Source organism: Mobula hypostoma, chromosome 15 (assembly GCF_963921235.1).
Source record: "Mobula hypostoma chromosome 15, sMobHyp1.1, whole genome shotgun sequence".
NCBI classification, from domain to species: Eukaryota; Metazoa; Chordata; class Chondrichthyes; order Myliobatiformes; family Myliobatidae; genus Mobula; species Mobula hypostoma.
The window spans coordinates 17,731,155-17,744,514 of NC_086111.1; the positions used below are offsets into that span (position 1 = coordinate 17,731,155).

The 13,360-nt window shown below is 39.8% G+C and overlaps 2 protein-coding genes across 6 annotated transcripts in view; one reads left to right on the plus strand and one right to left on the minus strand.

Moving 5' to 3' along the window:
- Nucleotides 1–1,788: 1,788 nt before the first annotated feature.
- Nucleotides 1,789–12,392, minus strand: LOC134357057 (transmembrane reductase CYB561D2). 2 transcript variants are annotated; one of them, XM_063068375.1, is made up of 3 exons: nucleotides 12,249–12,392; nucleotides 7,230–7,267; nucleotides 1,789–4,051 (listed from the first exon to the last, which is right to left on the minus strand). In XM_063068375.1, the coding sequence occupies exons 1-3, from the start codon at nucleotides 12,373–12,375 to the stop codon at nucleotides 3,548–3,550; spliced, it is 669 nt and encodes a 222-aa protein (XP_062924445.1). In that variant the 5' UTR covers nucleotides 12,376–12,392; the 3' UTR covers nucleotides 1,789–3,547. The 2 variants fall into 2 exon arrangements, with proteins under 2 accessions (XP_062924445.1, XP_062924446.1); XM_063068376.1 differs by having other exon boundaries at nucleotides 12,245–12,341.
- A 67-nt stretch (nucleotides 12,393–12,459) lies between these two features.
- The window catches only part of nprl2 (NPR2 like, GATOR1 complex subunit), a 56,654-nt gene continuing 55,753 nt past the window's right edge, over nucleotides 12,460–13,360 (plus strand). For 3 of the 4 annotated variants that reach the window (XM_063067791.1, XM_063067793.1, XM_063067795.1), the window contains exon 1: nucleotides 12,460–12,608. In XM_063067791.1, coding sequence (XP_062923861.1) covers nucleotides 12,537–12,608 — 72 coding nt within the window. In that variant the 5' untranslated portion in view covers nucleotides 12,460–12,536. Of the gene's footprint in view, nucleotides 12,609–13,143; nucleotides 13,195–13,360 lie in introns of those variants that run through there. The other variant, XM_063067792.1, reaches the window with a different exon arrangement.

Below are 13,360 nucleotides of genomic sequence, written 5' to 3' on the forward strand. Positions count from 1 at the left end.
TATAAATGATGCCAGTTTTGAATTCTGAACTCAGACACCCAATTTGTAACCAATTACCTTTATAGGTGACAAAAATAAGCATCTGCCTTACTTCTCACTACTTTAGCAGTTCCCTTTTCATCTTTTATTTCAGTTTAATGAGCAGATGCAGCCTTGTTTGCACCCTTTTGTTATTTGTCAACGCTTGTCAATTTTCATAAATGATGCTTGGGCATAAAAACACTTAACTGACATACATTTAATTAGAGTATGTGCTTCTCCAAAAGTAGCTCAGTTCTTCCCCCTTCCCCATAACTCAAGCCTATAACTCAAAAACATTTTCAAAGTCTGTCTGCAATATTTGCATTGAATTCAACTGGGAATTTAAAAATAGAGAGGTGATGAATTTAGTCAAGAAGAAGAAAAAGTATGTAAAACCTCAGAAGTCAGGATCAAACGAAGCACATGAGGAGTATAAAGAAGCCTGAAAAGAACTAATGAAGGGAATTAGGAAAATCAGGAGGGGCTATTATAAATCCTTCACAAGTAGGATTAAGGCAAATCTCTTGGTGTTCTATACATACATCAAGAGTAAAAGGTTTACTAGGGAGAGGGTGGGACCACTCAAGAATAAAGGGGGGAACATTTGTTTGGATGCAGAGAATGTGAGTGAGGTACTTGGGAGTACTTTGTTTCAGTATTTACCAAGGAAAAGGAACATTTGGAAATCCGTGGCCTAATTAGGGAGAGTCAGCATGGCTTTGCGAGTGGCAGGTTGTCCCTTACCAAATTGATTGAGTTTTTTGACAAAGTAGCAAGAGAGGTTGGTGAGGATAGAGCAGTGGATGTTGTAAGGTGTTTGGCAAAGTCCATCATGGAAGACTAATCCAGAAGATTAAGGTGCATGGACTCCATGGCAAATTGACTGTTTATTTATAACTGGCTTGCACATAGAAGACAGAGGGGAGTGGTTAGAGGGACTTATTCAAGCTGGAGGTCTGTAATTAGTGGAGTTCTGTAGGGATCTCTGCTGGGACCTCTGCTGTTTGTGATGTATATAAATGACCTGGATGAAAATATAGATGGGTGGGTTAGTAAATGTGTGGATGATACCAAGATTATTAGAGTTGTATATAGTGTAGAAGACTGGCAAACAATACAGCACAATATACACCAGTTGCAAATATGGGCTGAGTAATGACAGATGGAGTTTAACCCAGTAAATGTGGGATGTTGAACCTCAGTAGAGCAAATGCAATGAGACAGTACACTACAAGGTCTTAAACTTTCGAGCACCATTGTGAATAAAATTAGGTATAAGGAATCTTGTTATTGTCTATTTCTACAACCACACCATATCAATGCACTCGTGTCTGGTGAATTAAATGAAAGGGATAGAAACCAAAATAAAAGATGTTATACAATGGTCACAACACTTAAACAAAAGAATTTTTATCGCAGGAGATGGTTACTTTGAAAGTTCACTTTCTTTGCTCCTAAAAAAAAAAATCAGGCAATAGCCCTATACAGTGCATCACACAAAATGCTGGAGGAATTCAGTAGGTCAGGCAACATCTACGGAGAGAAATAAACATCTGACATTTCAGGCCAAGACCAAGTCCTAATGAAGGGTCTCAGCCCAAAATGTCATTTGTTCATTTCCCTCTAAAGATGCTGCCTGACCCGCTGAGTTCCTCCAGCGTTTTGTGTTGTTGTCCTGGATTTCCAGCATCTGTAGAATCAGTTGTGTTTTCCCTGTGCAATATATTATTGGGATAAGCATATCTTATATAGGGTCTGAATAAACACATGACATAGCACTCGGACACACGAGAGATGGATATTTATTGTGTGCACACTGACTACAAGGTACAGTACAAATGGCTTCAGTAAATCAAAGAAATTAGCAATAAAAATCCAACAAGTGGAGCAGAAATATCTGAATCTCTTTGCATCATTATTAAGTACATCATTACCAATGGGAACTGTATATCCCTGATAACTCTGTATTAAAACTCCTTTGATCATAGGATGCTTTGGTATCAACCCTGTTGGAAACTGAGATCCAATCAAACAGATCCATTTTACTGAAGAACTCTCCTGAGGATTTGGGAGTTCAGGTCAGTCAACAGAAAAATATGAGAATGAGTGCATCATCAGTATGTTCAAGTTTTTTTTTTGGTATTTTCAAGGTAATAAGAGTTTATACCTTGAGTTACAATTCTTTTTGAATAATCTCTTAATTGCAATGGCAGTACTTCTCAATCATCTGTTCCCTTACTTTCTGAATACAGTCCTACCTCAGCTGTCATACAAAAGATACAAGGGAGTAACAACACTGTCAAAAGGATTCAAGCAAGGAATTCCTTCCCACTGTGATTGATGTGATTCTTTTGAAGACAGAATTACGTGGATACATTACACACGATCAGAAATTGTCTCATCATTATATAATCTTGTACTTTGTTTGTTAAACTGAAAATAATTCACTGGAGCTAAAGTACAGCCAGGACAGACTATGTGGTGAAACCAGTGGTTTGGACATAATGCAGATGACATCATTTTGATGGTCCATTATCTACTTAAGCCCATATTTTGTCCCTTGACTTCGACAGAACTGAATATCAAATATGTTATGTAGCAGTCTGTAAATACATTTAGATAGAACATACCACTGTTATAAAGGTGTTCCTCTGAGCTCAAAAGATCAATCAGCAATAAAGTATAATTTTGTTCCATACTAACTGGAGCAAAATGTTCACACAATACATCACAACACTATGGAAAAACAACAGAACGCACACAGGATTAAATACTTGCAGGGCAATGACTTTGGAATATGAAGGTAGAAAAATAAACAGCACATTTAACATTGTATATGCATTAATAAATAAAAAGCTTATCTCAATCAAGACTGACATTAACCATCCTTTTAGTCGTAAATTACTACAGTGAAGGAACCACAAACTCATATGGTGGAAGGGATAATAATCCTACTGAAATGAATGAAGGTTTATGAATAACCAGAGATATAAATTGTACATTTCAAATTATTTCAGATTATCAGAATTAATCTCTTAATGTGAGATCAAACCATGCTTTAGTTTAAATACAGTACAATAGCAGGAGATTTTGGCTTTAACACTGAACTCTATTTCGTGCAACATCTTGTCTCATGAATACATTTGTTACCATTTTATAAAATATTCTCTTGGGTTCCAGTCAGTGAGAATGGACTGAAGTAAGCCAGCACTATTCACTGCTGGCTGATCAGTCAAAGGGAAACACAAAGGAGGGCAACTTGAAGATATTCCAACACTTTAAAAGAGCAACATCGGTTGAGATGGGAAGCAATCCAGCAGTTGGTCAGGCCCACTTTCTCCATTTGCCAGCAGAATCAAGGAGTAGGACTGATTTGCCAGTAGTTTCAACATCTTCATCAATCACCAGCATTGACAAGAATCTCTGCATACTGACTGAAGTTGGTTTTAAGACTTCTATAGTAGAATTACAGATTAAAAAGAGTCCGAGTAGCTAATAAGCAGCTACTGCCAGGGTGGAAGTGTATTCAAGGCTGTATCCTCTTTTTCCTCAGATAGGCATTTGTAATTTGGTTCATGATGACCAATGCCAACAGAACTGGGCAGCAAATGGCCAGATACCAGCTAACACTAGCCACTGTCCCTGAGAACCATTCCGAACACATGCCCAGTAACAGACTGGTACAGCCTAATAGGTAGCCAACCAGTCCAGAGGTAGCATGATACAATTTCAGTTTGGCTAGAGACCATTTCCTCATTAGTTTGGGATACAGCAGAGTCACCCCACCAGTAGTCTGCAAGCAAATGTATAGGACAGTTGCTAGCCCGATCAAACCATGCCAGCTGGTAAAATGTGGTTTGTCATTCAGGTATTTATTATAGCTGATAATGGTCAAGCCCAAGATGGCACACACAGTGGCCAACCCTTGCAAAACCCAGTGGGATCGGACTTTAATTTTCCTCGAGTAGGACAAAATAAGGGAACTCTCTGGAGAAAATAGCAGAATGGCTTGAGTCATAATGAAGGAAAACTAGGGAAAAAAAAAGAAACATGGTTATATATCTGCATTTCACAATAAGTCATCTTCCTTTCTGTCTCTGCTGTCTCAAAATTCTGGGTGACATTTCTGAAACAGAAAGATAAACAATTTGGCTCACTTTTCTCTTTTAACTTGCTCTGCTCAGAGGCCTCTTTTATCCCACATTTGTCTGATGTTTTATTTCAGGACTCTAATATGGCTTCAGCTCTACCTGCTGTTCACCTTCTAGATATGTTTCCATCATGACAATGACCTATCCACCATTTCAATCCCACCAACATTTCCTTTTTCTATCTTAAGTAATTCGATATTCTTACTTTTGGAGCCATTGTCCTTTTTTAAAGATATTAAAACTATTGTTCACTTCCAGATTAACTGTTCCCTCCCTAACAGCACTGTGGGTGTACCTACACCTCAGGTTCAAGAAGGCAACTCATCACCACCTTCTCAAGGGCAACTAGGCACAGGCAACAAACGCTGGCTTAACTGGTGATGCCCACATCTTGTAAATGAATAAATAAATAAATAGATTCACAGTCGCAAACAAAGGTTACAGTATGATCTGCTAATCTCGTTGCTTAGGTTATCTAGCTTTATCACTTTTGTTATAAAGTTGGGTAACCTAACAAGCTGGGTAACTCCAAAAACAGGCTCTGAAACTGAACAATCCTAAACAAGATGCCAAGGGATACGCTCAGTACATGCAACTTTTATTTCTCACACAATGCTTCTCTTCTGCTTCTCTAGAAGATGCTGCTGGAATTTCAACAAAAGAAGATGTAGTTAAGATATTAAATGGGCTAGAAATTAGTAAATAAGAGGTTTTAAAAAAAGGTAATCAAAGCAAATAAACCACCTGATCCAGATTAGATGCACCCTAAATTGCTGAGGGAAATCAGGGAGGGGTATTGTAGAGCCCCTGGCTAGACCTTCCTTACATCTACACATTCACATGTCCAGAGGACTGACAGACCACAAAAAGAGTACAAGGCCAAACCCAGTACCTAGTGATTAGTCTGTTTAACTTCCATTAACTTCTAGAAGTGATAATAAAGGACTGAATTTGAAGTGACTGGACAAGGATTAGGATTTTTAAAATAATTTGCATTTAATTATCTTGATGGTCCTTTGATGAGGTAATGAGAGCATTAATGGAGGAAAGGCAATGTCATACATGGACAGAAGTGTGAGGAAGTACCATATTTTAGGCTTGACATCAAAATTGATTCCCATGGAATAAAAGGAGCTGCATTAGCATAGATAATGTGAAGTAATATGAAACTAAGTGGTAGTGCAACGTTGTTTCTCTCACTGAAAGAGGAACACAGTAGAGTTCTCCAGGAGTCAATGGTTTTCTCAGCACGTTAATGACTTGGACTTGGGTGTACGGTACATATTCTTAAAAATGGAGCAATAGTGAACTGGAGAATAACACAATTCAAAAGAAAAATGCCAGAATGATATAATGAGTAGACAAATAGCAAGTGAAATTTTAACACAGGACAAAGTAAATGATTGTATTTTGGTAGGAGATGTAATATAAATAGAAAGCACAATTCTAAAAGGGGTACAGGCACAAGGAGATCTGGAGGTTTAGGCATATAAATCATTGGAAGTTGCTGGGGAGATTGAGATAGTTGTTTAAAAAGCACATGGGGTCCTGCTCATTATAGCATACAAAAACAAGGAAGTAATGATTTCCCAAAAAGTCCTTCCAGGTGAAGCAACACTTCACTGTGAGTCTGTTGGGGTCATCTACTGTATCTGGTACTCCCAGTGTGGCCTCTTCTACACTGGTGAGACTTAACGTACATTGGGGACTTCATTGAGCACTTTCGCTTTGTCCTCTTCAAAAGGCGGGCTTTCTTGGTGGCCATCCATTCTAATTCTGCTTCTCATTCACATTCCGACCTGTCTGTCCATGGACTCCTCTGGTTAGAGGAGCAATACCTCATATTCTGTCCGGGTAGCCTCCAACTTGACACCATGAACTTTGATTTCTTTAAGTTCTGGTGATTTCTACCCCATCCTCCTCCTCTCTGTTTCCATTCCCCATTCTGGCTCTCCTACCCTGCCCATCGTCTCCCTCTAGTGTCCCTCCTCCTTCCCTTTCTCACATGGTCCGCACTCCTCTCCTATCAGATTCCTTCTTCTTCAGCCCTTTAATTCTTCCAACTGTCCCTTCCCAACTTTTCACTTCACCCCTCCCCCCCCACCCAGCTACCTTTTCCCTCAGCTGGTTTCACCTATCATTTGTCAGCCTATATTCCTCCCCTCACCCACCATTATTTTCTGGTTTCTTCCCGCTTTCCTTTTAATCCTGATGAAAAGTCTCAGCCTGAAAGGTCAAATGCTTATTCCTTTCCATAGACACTCCCTGACCTGTTGAGTTCCTCCAGCATTTTGTACCTCTTGCTCTGGATTTCCAGCATTTAAAGAATCTCTTGCGTTTATGTCATGATGATTTATTTTCTTAAGCACTATGTCCAGTTCTGGGTGCCATACTTTAGGAAAGATATAAAAGCCTTAGAGAAGTTGCAGAAGAGATACTTGAATGATTCCAGGGATGAAGGATTTTAGCTGGACTTGAGGAGCTGGGATTTGTTCTCTTTGGATAGAAGTATTTAAATTAAAGAAAGGTTTGCACTGATAGAAAGGTTAAGAATCAAAAGACACATAACAAATCTGTTTAATAAGAGAACTAAAAGTGATGTGCAGATTCTTTTTAATGAGGTAGAACAATGGTTAGAAATTAGAATGTACGGCTTGAGATGGTAGAGGAGGCAGGTTCAACCACAACCTTCAAAAAGGAGCAGGGTAAAATGAGAAGGTGTCAGATTAGACTCATAGGCAAATGGCAGAATTGCAGCATTACAATGAAAACACAAAGCAACACAGTGCCCACCACACAGAGGTAATGTACATCTTCTGTCCTCATCTCTGCTGGGTTCCTGCCACGGCTGGTCCACAAAGAGACATGCCTACAAGAGCAGCGAACTCCCTCTGAGCTGCTACCTCCTCTTTGGTAATCATTCCCAAGTTCAGGAAATTTGGGAAGGTAGAAAGACTGTACTAACAGGAAAAGTGGCCTACCTTGCATAAGAGAAATAAATGATCCAAATTACAGCCCTCCAATGAAAGTCTCTAAAGACAACAATAGGTTACTTACAGCCAGAGCCATCAGGAATGGATGCCACGAAAATAGACCTAGAACAAAAAATAAGTAAATCAGCTGTTAGATCAGTTGTAGTACAATGAAACTTACATCATCACACTGGACCAGCAGCAATTCATACACCACGAGCCACATTATAACTGCTGGCTCTTCCTTGTGAACTACATACTTAATTTCATCTCCTCTTCTTCTACTCCTGAGGTCTCTGACTGCCAAAAGAGAATGAAGTTTGAATGAGGAAAGATGAACCACGGAACAGGAAAGGACTCAGTGAAAAAGGACAATTGATAAATCAATTTTTCCAAATAAATGTGAGAAAAGATTAACGGCAAACCCATTCATAACGGGCTGAGAGCAATTGAAAAAATTCTCCGCAAGTTGATGCCCTACAATATGAAGAAAGCATACTTAAGGTTGGAAAGCATCCAAGGTTTAGGAAGTAAAGATCCTAGGAGTTGTAAGGTAGCCAAGAAAGAGGTTAAGAAGTGACTTAGCATGGCTAGGAGAGGATATGAGAAGGTCTTGCTGTGCAGGATTAAAGAAAAACCCAAAGTGTTCTACATGTATGTGAAGAACAGGAGGGAGACTTGAGTGTGTGCAGCACTGATTAGAGATCAAAGAAGAAACATGAGCCTGGAGTTGGAGAGGTAGAGAAGATCCTTAATGAATACTTTGCTTTGGTATTCACCAGAGAGAGGGACATTGACGAATATGAAAAAAAGCATAAAACAGGCTAAATGCCGAAACATGTCGACATTAAGATGATGTGCTGGAATTTGGAAAACATTAAGATTATTAAGTCCCCGGGGCCAAATGGAATATACCCCAGATTACTATGGAAAGCAAGGGAAGAGATTGCAGAGGCTGTGGCGATGATCTTTGCGTCCTCACTGGCCACAGAAGTAGTACTGGAAGATGGCAAATGTTATTCCTTTGATCAAAAAAGATAATATGGATAATCCTGGGAATTATAGACTAGTTAGTCTTATGTCAGTGGTGGGCAAACTATTGGAGAGGATTTATGAACATTTGAGTAACCATAGTCTGATTATGGATAGTCAGCAGAGCTTTGAGTGGAGAAGGTCATGCCTTAAAAGCTTGATCGAATTCTTTGAGAAAGTGACAAAACAAATTGATGAAGATAGATCAGTGGATGTGGTGCATATGGATTTTAGTAAGGTTCCTCATAGTAGGCTCATTCAGAAAGTCATCATGTTTAGGATCCAGGGAAACTTGGCTGTGTGGACTTGGAACTGGCTTGTCCACAGAAGGCAGTGGTGGTTGATGGAGTGCATTCTACCTGGAGGTCAGTAACCAGTGGTTTTCCACAGGGATCTGTTCTAGGACCCTTACTCTTAGTGATTTTTTTATAAATAAGAAAGTGGAAGGAAGGGTGGTTTAGTAAGTCTGGACATGACACAAATATCGGTGGTTGTGGATTGTACAGAAGGTTGTTGTAGGTTACAATGGGACATTAATCGGGTGCGGAGCTAGGCTGAGGAGTGGCAGATGGAGTTCAATCCAGAAAAAATGTGAACAGATACACTTTTGAAGACAAAAGCCTGAAAGGAAAATAATGGCAGGATTCTTAGCAGTGAGATGGAACTGAGGGATCTTGGGGTCCACATCCATTGATCTCTCAAAGTTGCGGCTCAAGCTCTTAGTGATGAGAAAGATGTACATTAGTCAAGGGATTGAGTTCAAGAATCACTACATAAATAAAACTCTGGTTAGACCATACTTGGAATGTTTAGTTCTGGTCACCTCATTAGAGGAAGAATGTAGAAGCTTTACAAAGAGTGCACAGGAGATTTACCAGGATGCTGTGTGGATAGAGAATATGTCTTATGAAGATAGGTTGAGCGAGCTAGGGCATTTTTCTTTGGAATGAAGGAGGATGAGAAGTGACTTAATAGAGATGTATAAGATAATTAAAGGCATAGATAGAATGTACAGCCAATGCCTTTTTCCACAGACAGCAATGATTAATACAAGATGTAATTTTAAGGGTTTTGGAGGAAAGTATAGGGAGGATGTCAGAGTTAGTTTTTTTTAAAAAAACACAGTAATAAGTGCACAGAATATCCTGCCAGGTGTTGTGGCAGAGGCAGATACTTCAGAGACATTTAAGAGACTCTTAGACAGGCACATGGATAACAGAAAAATGCAGGGCTATGTGGGTGGGAAGGGTTAAGTTGATCTCATAGTATGCTAAAAAAAGGCCAGCATAACTTCAGGAGCTAAAAAGCCTGAACTGTAAAATACTGTTCTATTTTCTAATAAGTGGGTAAATTCTGCACTGGAAAAGAGACCAGACGCTCAATACAAATTTCTTTATGCTACAAAATCAACATGTCAAGCAATAAAATAAAATTCCTGTATATGTATTTAAAGTAGAGATAATGGAATGTATTTAAAGTAGAGATAATGGAATGTATTCAGTTCAGCTGAGAAATCTTACACACCATAGGTTGGACAAGTCTGAGTGTTAGTCTTCATTACTACACAAGGATATTTATCTCACTGTATCAGATTCATAAAGATTAAACCTGACAAAACCTTAAACATGAAATTGGAGCACTGTAACATCATTTTCCAAACTTCCATGTCCATAAATCTGTCCACCAACCAACAGCAGATTTTCAGGATTTAGAAAATTGCAGACTGACACTTTAGAATTCCCAAAATAAATACTTTCTGTACATGCCTTGATATCTGCACTGTTTTAAGTTTATGAGCAAGAAGCTGCAGAAATCAGTGGACTCTGGCCAACACATCATGGGCGCATCCCCACCATCGCATCTCTAATGAGAATCTACTTCAAGGTGGTAATGTTTATCATCAAAAATCCTCACCATGCCATTTTCTTACAGCCACCACAGAGCAAGAGGTACAGAAGGTTTAAGTCCCACATCACCAAGTTCAAGAACACTACTTCCTTTCAACCAAAACCACCAGCACAACCATAATCACTACACTATAGCAGCATCATCTTGAACAATACACTATAATGGACTCTGTTGTTGCTTGTACTAATTGTGTGCTTTCTTTTAAAAATTGTGTACAATTTATGTTTTTCTTGTGAATGCTGCTAATTGAATGGCATGTGCCTATGATGCTGCTGCGTCAGTTTTTCATTACAGGAAAGAATTTATTGCAAAAGTAGAATTATGCTTCAGCTATATATGGCATTGGTGAGACCACATGAGAAGTATTGTTATTTAATGAAACATGTTAATATATTGCAAGCATCTCAGAGGTTTATTAGAGATACCTAGATTGGGAGGATTGTCATGAGGAAAAACTGGACCAGTCAAGTTTATATCTGCTGGCATTTAGAGGACTAACTGAAATACATATGTCCCTAAGTAATCTTGACAGGGTTAATCTGGAGAGAGTATTTTCATTTATGGGAGGTTCTCGAACTAGGGAGCACAGTTTAAAAATACAACAGAATTGAAGAATTTTTTCCTATCAGACAGCTGCAAATCTTTGAAACTCTATTCTTGAAAGAGTTTTTACTTATTTCAGAGATAGAGATAGTGATAGTGTCTCAATAGGTTGTGAGGTTATTGTGGGCAGATGGAAATGCAGAGTTGAGCTTATAATCATGTTTTACTGCATGACAGAGTCCGCTTGATAGCCAACTACTGCTTCTAATTCTTTATGCTTGTAGAGAATGTGCCTTTCCCTTGTTGATGAATAAACATCAAACTGAAACATGAAACATGAATCATGTGGCTTTGGCTCTTTGGTATAAAATGAAGCAATTCAATGGGGAGATAAGAAGCAAATGGAAAATAAAGGATCTATACCATGAAACCAGGGTACTTACTGAGTTTCTCAACCATTATGCTACAGAATACCTTGATGCCCAACCCTGTTGGGCCAAATATACATGGGCTTTCAAACCATTTAACAACACGACCATGAAATATGACTAATGAGGTCAATACTCTAGTCCAATCCCAACACACTGAAGTTCCACGCACTGTAAAGATGTGCATGTTGCCTGGCTTCACACTGGTATACACTTGAAACCCTGTTCTTCTGACACAAATACCCAGTACACCCTCATATTGATACAATATACCTGCACTCCTATTCTTAATAGGACACTGTACTCTTGAAGTACCATCTACATGAAAAAGACATAAACTTCAGCCTCAACTCTATGAATGCACGACCGCAGGTTCAAACACTTTGTGTTGACTCGATTTTCCAAGAGCCCATGACAAAAAAAACAGCTAAACACCCCACCCTTGTGATGACAAAAGTCTCAGAATAACAATATACTTAAGAGCATTCTCTTGTTCACAATTCCCTCTGTAATAATAGATACATGAAGCACCTCTTTACCCAATAAATTGCTGTTCCTGTTTATTGATAGATTATTTGTCAAGAGCCTTTTAAAAGCTTTTGACTCCCTTAAAAGTTTACTCTTGCAAACTGATTGGCTACATACTCACAAAATTAACTTATTCGTCACGAACGAATTTCCCTTCATACAGATCTTGACTCCAAAAATTGCTTAAAGTACCCTCTTCCTTAATCATCCTTAACGACACAGCATAGTGCTTTCAATTAATTCATCATTAGCTCGAGATTCTGCAGATGCTGGAAATCCAGAGCAATACAGAGAAAATGCTAGAGGAACTTAGCAGGTCAAGCAGTATTTACGGAGGAATAAACAGATGAAGTTTCAAACGGGTCTCATCCGGAAACGTCGAGTGTTTATTCACTCCCGTAGATGCTGAGTTCCTCCAGTAATTTGTGTGGGTTGTTAAGTAGTTTATCATTTTTGAACCTATTTCTACTTTACAGTATGGTAGGGCTTTGCCAGAAGCACACAGCCTGTCTCCAGACCCACACCTAGAGCTAAACTTATGGACCCTGTCACTCACAGAAGCGCAGCTGGAGCTCCGCCCCCTAGTTACGGATGGTCACTAACCCGAGCGCGCACCTACTACAGTACTCATTTCATTTCGGACTCAGCTGTCAAGACATACTCACTCGTCCCCGGCCTACTGACCACCCCGATCCCGATAGTGAATCCCAGACACAGAAGGTGTGCAGCCATCCCGGCAGCTTTCCGCAGTAGGCGGTAAAGCCAGAACTCCGAGCTCGGCTCCGCCATCATTATAAGCCGTTAGAGCGGGCGCCGCTGCGTCATTACGTCGTACGTCTTGAAGGCTGGTGCGTCGGGGAGGCGGGGGGGGGGGAGAAGTGCTGTGTGGAGGCGCGAGCCCGGCAGGCTTCGGCCTTTGATGGAAGAGGAGGAGCCCGGCCTCAGGCGGGGTCATGGGTAGTAGGATCGAATGCGTGTTTTTCAGCGAGTTTCACCCGACCCTCGGTCCGAAAATCACCTTCCAGGTACAGGAGAGCACGGATAATTAGTGCCAGACTCTTGTCCCATGCAGCGAGATACCTGCGGTTGCTCACTCAGCCCGGTGGGTTCCGAGGCTGAGGTGTGTGTCTTGTATTAACACACAGGGCGGGTTGGCCATTTGAATCGCCCTTCAGCAATTAAACTTCCTCAGCTTTCTGGAGTAGAGAATTCAAAAAATTCACCATTAGGAGGGAGGAAATTCCATTTCAATGTTTGGTAGTCTTGGGACTGGCTTAAGCAAGGGAAGCATTTTCCTTGCATCTTCTCTGTTAGAATTGTGTGTCCTTCAATGTTCTTTAGTCAATAAGTACATGCAGATTCCATTAAGTAGATCAGTATTATCACTTATTCCTGCAGTGCGCACATCATCTACTGATAGTAAGACATTCAGGCGCTCACATTTTCTAACAAAAATAATGGCAGCATTACCATTTGATTTCTGAGCTCACGTGTTAGTCTTGTTGGATCTGGAGATAATATTGTCTGGAAGTCAAGAATGAGGTGCAAATCTTATGGTTACTGCCATTTTATTGGATGTTCAGGTTGGATGAATCAACCAGTGTGAGCAAGGCAAGTAACAAACTACTGGAGACCTTGTATTCTTTCTTTATACTACAAATTAATGTAAGCTGATTAGATAAGGGAGTGTTCTGTGATTTTAAAAAACACAGTTCTGTGAACAACGATCTTGAGTAATGCTTCCATCTCAGGTTTACAGACAAATTTAAAGATCTAC

Coding starts and splice junctions, on each gene's coding strand:
- LOC134357057 (XM_063068375.1), bottom strand. CDS start 12,375: ATGATGGCGGAGCCGAGCTCGGAGTTCTGGCTTTACCGCCTACTGCGG. Junction 7,268..12,248: donor GGTCAGTAGGCCGGGGACGA/GTGAGTATGTCT, acceptor TTTTTGTTCTAG/GTCTATTTTCGTGGCATCCA. Junction 4,052..7,229: donor CATTCCTGATGGCTCTGGCT/GTAAGTAACCTA, acceptor TTTTTTCCCTAG/TTTTCCTTCATTATGACTCA.